At 63.4% G+C, this 7,575-nt stretch overlaps 1 protein-coding gene across 1 annotated transcript; it reads left to right on the top strand.

The window, feature by feature from the left end:
• Positions 1-2,570: 2,570 nt before the first annotated feature.
• UBALD2 (UBA like domain containing 2) lies at positions 2,571-7,297 on the top strand. Its single transcript, XM_075720029.1, has 3 exons — positions 2,571-2,690; positions 3,297-3,359; positions 6,977-7,297. The coding sequence occupies exons 1-3, from the start codon at positions 2,571-2,573 to the stop codon at positions 7,295-7,297; spliced, it is 504 nt and encodes a 167-aa protein (XP_075576144.1).
• Positions 7,298-7,575: the final 278 nt, after the last annotated feature.

Here is a 7,575-nt window from a genome sequence, read left to right as displayed (position 1 = left end):
CGGACCCCAAAAGCCAGGACAAACCCCAGCGGGGCTGACCCGGCAGGGCTGCGGGGAGGGGGAATCCAATGCACAGAGAAAAAGCGATGTTTAACCCCAAAATGCACCTGCTGCGGGCAAGATGCAAGTCTGAAGCGCTCGTGCTGCCCCGCCGTGGGATTTGGGGGTGTGCGTTTTGCAGGGAAAGGGCACCCCTCTCCTGCCTCCTTGTGCCAAGAGGGAAACTGAGGCGGGGGAGGGCGCAGCGGTTTGCTCGAAGGTTAAACAGGAGAGCGAGCGGCTCTCCAATGGCAGCAAACGCTTGTCTGTATACCCAGTATTCCCAGTCCACTCCCAGTTCCTCCAGCAGTCGCTGGCACGCTGCAGAGCCAACAACCCACCCCTGGGCTGGCTCTCGCCCCAGCCCTCCCACATCCCTTTGCCCTTATCCTTCCCCAGATGGTGCCCCAGCTCTCCCCACCCAGCCCTAGGGAGAGGCTGCCTCAGCCCTGCAGCCCTGGCCATGGCTGGCGAGGGGATGGGCCCTTCCTTAGCGGGTGCTGAGCCCTAACAATCATCATCCCCCCAGGCTGGTTCCCAGAGCAGCTCCTGGCTGGGAAGGCGGAGCGAGGTGCTGGGACCCCACGCCCTGCCCGGAGGGGTGACACCCCCACCCCCCGTGGGTCCCCATGGGGTGGCAGGGCAGCACGCCTGCCGGGGAGGATGGAAGATCACCTCAGGCAGGATCAGGCCAGGGAGGGTTGACAGTGAATCCTGCCCTTGCTGCAAATCCTGCCCCAAAAGGGGCTTTTCCACCAGCTGGTTGCTGCGGTGGGAAAAGCAGAGGTGTTTGCAACAGTCTTGCGGCTCCACAGGCAGGTGAGGCGCAGAGCTTTGTTTCGAAGGACTGCAGGTCCTGCTTGCTCTTCCAGATGTCACAGATGCTGTGTTTTATCACAACCTCAGACGCCCGTTGCCTGCGTGAGCCCCGGTGGTTTGCGAGCGAGGGCTCGTAAGCAGCGTTTCCTTGGGTTTTACAGGCAGGCGCTACCCGAGGCTGGTTGCTCGCAGCTTTGCTAACTCAGCTAGAAGCTGCGCCGTGCACACGAGAGGGTGTTTCTGGCAAGCAGGAGATCCTGAGCGTTCTCCAGGGCCCTGTGTAAAGGGGCTGCACGGATGAGGCAGGTGGGTTCCAGGGCCCAGCTTCTCCTGGAATTGTTCCTCTCACACTTCCACCTGCCTTAGGGCTGGTTTTGCCCCAGGAGGATGAAGCTGCCAAAATCTCAGCTGGGCAAGTGGGACCTGCTGTACCCATTGCTGCATCCTGGTGGGGGGGGATCCCCCCCCAACACCCCAGGGTGACACCCAGCTCGGGGAAACCATGCGCTGGCACCGCTCCTCCCTTGCACCGGGCGGCCGAGCACCGTGTGCTGCTGCCTGCTGGAGCCCACCGCCACCGGACCATGGGGACTTTGCCGAAGTCCCACGCGGGCCCTCGCACACCGGCTGCCACGGGGGTAACCGGCTGCAGACGCTGCTTCCGAAGGCTCCATCTCTGCCCCTCATCATCACCTCTCCCCCGGCCGGCTCGTCACCACCGCTGCATCCAAACCTCCAACAGCTCTTTTCAGCTCAATCCATTTTCACGCCATCCATTTGCAAAGTCCCCGGTTTATTCGTTTGGGTTTTAAATGCCAAAGTCCCCGGTTTATTCGTTTGGGTTTTAAATGCCGCTTTTCCTTTTTTAATTAAACACCTCCAGGCGTGCATCGCACCGGTCCCGCTCGGTCCCCAAACCCGGCGGGGGGGAGACGCGTCGGGGGGGGGAGCTCGCTCACCCTTGCGGGCTGCGGCTGGAGCTCGGAGTCACCAGGATTTTAAACATTATATTACAAAAAAAAAAAAAAAAAAGAAAAAAAGAAAACAAACCCAAAAAAACAAACCTGGGAGCTCTGCCTGAGCCCCCGGGCCCCTCCTGCCGAGGCCTTCCTATGGGGGGGCGCGGGGGTGAACTCAGGCCGGGTCCCCCCTCCCGCCCCCCGGCCTCAGGCGGGGGTCCCCGGGAAGGGGGGGCAGCAGGGAGAGCCCTGCTGGGGCGGGGGGGGGGGCAAGGGGGGAGACCCCGCTGGAGCGGCTCCCCCAGCGCCGGGGTGCCCGTGGGGTGGCTGAGCCCTTCCCCCCCCGCGCCTCTCAATGAACCTCCTCAATGAACGTGACGTCACCAACGCCTTCCGAAAAAAACTCGCAAGGCACCCAATCAGCGGTCGCGCCGTTCCTTCCGCCGGCCGCCCCGCCCTCCCCGAGGTGCAACAACCAATAACGGAGCCGCCTGCAGCCAAAACACAAGCGTCGGCCAATGGGAAGGCGGAAGGGCGGGGCGCGGCGCCGGGGCAGCTGGAAGATTCGAACCGAACGCCCGTCGGGGCGGGCGGCGCGGCGGCGGCCAATCAGGGTGCGGGGGCGGGGCCTCGCCGTGTGTGCCCCCCCCCCCCCCCCAGCCCCCCCTCCGCCGCCCCCCGGTGTCGGCGCGGCGCGGGGCGGCGGGCGCGCTCCGGGCAGCCAGGGCGGCGCTCGGCGGGGCCGCCCCCGCCATGTCGGTGAACATGGAGGAGCTGCGGCACCAGGTGATGATCAACCAGTTCGTGCTGGCGGCCGGCTGCGCCGCCGACCAGGCCAAGCAGCTGCTGCAGGCGGCCCACTGGCAGTTCGAGGTACGGGCCGGGACAAACCTTCCCCCCCCCCCCCCCCCCCCCCCCCCCAGACCGGGACACCTCAGACCGAGAGGCCTCGCCACCCCCCTGCCCGCAGAGCCACGGGGCGGAAGGGAGTGGGGGGGGGGGGGGGGGGAAGGCCGGCCCACTCGCGGCCCACCGACACGCGTGGCCGGGCCGCTGGGCCCCCCCAGCACCCACGCGGAGCGGGGGGAACCGGCTCCGAGCGCCCCCGGGCCTATTTATACCCGGGTCGTAACCCGAGCTGCGGCCCGGCGCCGGCGGGGTGCCCCCCGCCCCGAGCCGGCGGCGGGGGGGGCCGTGGGTGGGACCCCGTGTAAACAAGGGGGGGGTGGGCTCTGCCCCCCCGCGTGGGGGAGCCGCTGCATGAGGGGGGAGACGCGATCCCGAGCGGGCCGGGGGGAGGGCAGCACCGGGCTCCCCCAGCCTTAGGCCTGGGGGGGGTGGGGGGTGCCCATGGGCGCCCCTGGGGCGGACCCGCGGGGGTGGGGGCGAGCGGGGGGGCTGCGGGGTGGGCGGGGGGGGGGCGTGTTTTCTTTCCCCCTTTGTCTCGGGTGGGTTGGGGCTGACAGCTTGTCCCCACAGACGGCCCTGAGCGCCTTCTTCCAGGAGACCAACATTCCCAGCAGCCACCACCCCCCCCAGATGGTGAGTGAGACCCGCACCCCCACACCCCTCCATCCCCTCCCCAACCCCCCATCCCCAACCCCACCTTCAAACCCACCCCACCAGCTACACCCCCCCAACTCCCCCCCCCTCCCCAAACACCACCCAGTTTAGGACCCCCCCACGCCCCCCCCCCGAGGGGTCCGCAGCCCCCCCTGGGACGAGGAGCTGTCAGCTCCCCTGCCAGCCATATTGCTCTGCGCCCGGAGGAACACGCAGCCGGCGAATGTAAACACGAGCTAAAATGTCTGCCAGGAAATAGTTTGTCTCCGCGAGCATCGCACTGGAAGTTGGGCTCCCCGCACCCGGGGTGGGGGGCACTGCTGCCCCCCCTTTCCCCAAACACCGCTTGACCTTGGCCGAGGGCACGGCCCCTTGGCTGAGGGGAGGAAGTTACTCCCCTCCGTGTGGTTTTTGTTGTGTTTTGGGGGGTTTTTTTTTCATATCTTTTTTTTTTTTTTATGTTGAGGGAACTAAACGGTGCCGCGCGCGGGGGAAGGAGCGGATCTGGGCTAAGCCGATATTTTTTTTTTTTTTCCCCCCCCTTTTCTCATGCCGTCAGGAAATCGCCAGCCGGCCCGGCATCACCGGCAGCAAACGCTCTCTCTCAGAGAAACTCATTTTGCTGGCTGGCTCCCACTTAAACCCCTTTTATTTTAATTCCTCCTCCCCCTGCGCGTTTTCTCGCCGACTCGGGGAGTTTGCAAAGGGTCATCTCGCGGAAAACCCTCTTTCCCGGTGGGAGAGGGGATGGCAGAGCAGGCGAGAGCTGCCGGCCGGATCCAGGCCTTGCTGTGTTTTCACACCAAAAGCCTCGTCGGGGCGATTCCTATCCAGCGGCTGCCGGAAGCGGGATGCAAAGCAGCTCTGATGAAACCCATCCCGCTCCCCCCGGGCGGAGCGGGACCCACCTCCCGTCCCGAGCTCGATGGCCGCCCCATCGCCCCCACCCCGGCTGGCATGGAGGGTCCAGAGCAGGACAGCCCACCCCTCCCCCCCCCCGTGTTTTCCTAACATTGCGTGCTCCACGTGGTGACAAAACACCTTTCACCCTCTCCCCAAATACTCCCACCTTGCATTTTTAGCATTTTTTTTGCTGCTATCCCCCCCCACCCCAGCATCCTGATTTTGCAGCTTAAAGTGCCCCGCACGGCTTGGGGCAGGGGGTGAGATGAGGGGCTTTGCGGTCGCAGTTTCTATTTCTTTTTCAAGCGCTGGAGAACAAAGCTGTGAGTGCAGCGGCGTTACGGCGCGGGGCAGCACGTCGCCTTCACCCCCACAGAGGGGAGGCTCCCTGCACCCGGCAAAACCCACGGGGAAGGGACTCACCGGAGCTGTTTGGTGTGTGGTGTGTCGGTGCAGCAGCTCGCGGTGGGACCGACCCTCTGACAGCCGGGTGGCTCCTTAACAAAAAGTCTTGGAGGAGGAAGGCAATAGTTACATGGCAATTTTTTTTTTTTTTTTTTTCAATTGATGTTTTTCAAATTAATCTGGCAAACACCGCCCCAGAAGCTCAGAGCTGTGTCCCCCCTCCAGCATCACATCCGACCTTGGTCCAGGGCTGGTGGTTGGTTGGCTTGTGTGTGTGTGTGTTTGTGTGTGTGTACGGCTGTAGTGTTAGTTTGTTTTGGTTTTTGTTTTGATTTTTTTTTCCACCCAAAGCATAGTCACTTGACATTTTTGTTGGGTTGTTTTGTTTGGGTTTTTTTTGTTGTTGTTGTTTGGGTGTTTTTGCAACAAGTATCTCTTCAGATACTGCCAAATTTCTAGGCTATTTAAAAAAAAAAAAACCCAACAAAAAAAACCCTGGCTTACCACCTCTTCAAGGTGAGCTCTGAACTGAGTTCTCCCAAAGTCTGTATGCAGCCAGGGAGGAAAATCCTTGGCTCACCATGAACGCCTTTGGTGCTAGCCTGGCTGTAATTGCATTTTTGGGGTGCCCTGGCCCTCACCCATCCCGCTGCCGACGTGGGTCTGCCAGCCACTGCTTTCCCTCGGGCTGGGAGAGGCTGAGGGAGTGCCCCATCTTTGAATGGGTCCAGCTGGGACCCCCCTGGCTGGGGTTTGGCTGCAGCAGGGGGGAGCAGGGAGCACCTGCAGCATGCCCAGCAGCTCCTCTGACCCCAGTGATCACCAGGGATGGCTGGGATGGGGATCTGGAGGAACCTGCGAGAGCCATTTGGGGGTTTGTGTGTGCTGGGGAACAGCTGGGGCTGCTGAGCACCAGGCAGGGGCAAATCCCGGGATAAGCCCCGGGAAGGGGGATGATGTAGCAGCTATTCCCCATCAGAAGCGTCTCCCTGATTCCCCATTGCTGAAGGCAGCAAAAGCTGGAGGCAGCAGACGCTGCCCCGGCCCCTTGGCACCGCTCGCCATCCCCACGAGCAGCACAGCAGCAAGATGCGCTGCTCAGCTGTGCCTCGGGCTCCGCTGGGAGCCACGGCTCTGCGAGGACAACAGGGATTCAGGACAGATTTAACCCAGAGGGGTGAAGCCCCCCCATGCATGCACCACCTCCATGCCCGTGCATCTCCTCCCAGTGTGTCCCCGCCCAGCGCATCTCCCCTGCCTGCGTGTGCACCCCATACACGTACCCCTTCCCTGTGCATGCACCCCACGCAGCCTCGCTGAGTTTTGCTCAACAGGTCGAGTGGGGCGGGGGGGAATGCCCCCCAAGACCGTTGTCCCCCGGGACCGGGCTGGACAAAGCACCGCTATTTCTAACCCCGCTGCGTCGTTCAGAGCAGCCCGTGGCATGACACCGCTCCCTGCCAGCGACCCCTCTCTGGAGATAAAAAAGGGGGCAGGGGCCCACCCTATTTTGCACTGCTGGGGTGAAGCCCCCCTGCACAGCCCCTTTGGGGGGGCTTTAGCACCCCCCCCATACTCAGAGCATAACAAGTGCTTTGCTGAATCAGGGTGCTGGGTCCTACCCACTGCATTTTCCTCTGCTGGCAAGTTTGGCTGTGAAAAGGGCCTGATCCCTCACCGGGCAGTGGGGGGAGGGTGCTAAATTTAGCCGGGTTCACAGAAGGCAGGGGCGTACCAGGAACCGGGCGGGGCCTGGCCGCCGCCTCGCGTCCCGTCCCGGGGGGGCCCTGCCTGCCTTTCGCTCTCTGTGCCCTAATGGGGTGTGAAGGGGAGGGGCAGCTGGGTGAATGGGGGTCCTGCGGGGCCAGGTGGGACCCCAACACCCTCCCCACCCATGCTGGACACCATTGGAACAGCCCCATCCCATGGGGCAGCTGGCATCAGCAGCATCCCCCTCCCCAAACCTGCTGCCCCCCCCCAGCGCTTTTGAGTACCCTGGATGGTTCAAAATGTCCTTCCCAGCCCAGGCTGGCCCTGGCTGGGCTGGAGACCCTCCCCATGCAGCCCCTACACCTTTCAGGGAGCCACCCAGACCCTTGGGGTCTGCACAGCAGCGTTGGGGACCCCGATGCAGCCAGACCTGGGCCCCGAGCATCCCCTGGGGCCGGGGGTCCCAGGTGTGGGATGCAGTCAGGATCCCCGGTGATGGGTCCACCTCTTGCATGCGGGTTGGGACCCTGAAAGCATCCGTGACTGATGTGACGCCCACCCTCTCCTTTCCCCCGCAGATGTGCACCCCCAGCAACACGCCAGCCACGCCACCCAACTTCCCAGACGCTCTGGCCATGTTCTCCAAGCTGCGGACCTCCGAGAGCCTGCAGAGCAGCAACAGCCCCATCACCTCCATGGCCTGCTCCCCCCCGGGGAGCTTCAGCCCCTTCTGGGCCTCCTCACCCCCCAGCCACCAGCCTGCCTGGCTGCCACCCTCCTCGCCCACCACCCACGGCCTCCACCACCACCTGCACCACCCGCAGCCCGCCTGGCCCCCCGCCCCGCCCCCCGCCGGCCCCCCACAGAAAGCCGTGGCCACCATGGACGGCCAGAGATAAGACTGGGTTGGCCGAAGAGGGGGAATTGGGGGGGGGGGGGGGGAGGGAAGCGAGCGGTCTGGGCCAGGGCGTTGGGAGCAGGGGCTCCCCGAGAAACGCACTGGAATAATTTTCTAGGCTTTATTATTATTTTTAAGGGGGGGTGGGGGTTGGGGAACATGCTGCCGGGAAGGGCACCGGCCCACAAGAGCCTCTGCAAGAGTCGCTAGCTGGTCTTTTCTCCCCCTATTTTTTTTTTTTTTTAATATATAACTATAATATATAAATATATCTAATGT

This window comes from Pelecanus crispus, chromosome 12 (genome assembly GCF_030463565.1).
Source record: "Pelecanus crispus isolate bPelCri1 chromosome 12, bPelCri1.pri, whole genome shotgun sequence".
In the NCBI taxonomy this organism is placed as follows: domain Eukaryota; kingdom Metazoa; phylum Chordata; class Aves; order Pelecaniformes; family Pelecanidae; genus Pelecanus; species Pelecanus crispus.
Note: the sequence above shows the minus strand (reverse complement) of the source record. Positions and strands in the feature narration are given on the sequence as shown.

Coding starts and splice junctions, on each gene's coding strand:
- UBALD2 (XM_075720029.1), top strand. CDS start 2,571: ATGTCGGTGAACATGGAGGAGCTGCGGCACCAGGTGATGATCAACCAG. Junction 2,691..3,296: donor CGGCCCACTGGCAGTTCGAG/GTACGGGCCGGG, acceptor TTGTCCCCACAG/ACGGCCCTGAGCGCCTTCTT. Junction 3,360..6,976: donor GCCACCACCCCCCCCAGATG/GTGAGTGAGACC, acceptor TTTCCCCCGCAG/ATGTGCACCCCCAGCAACAC.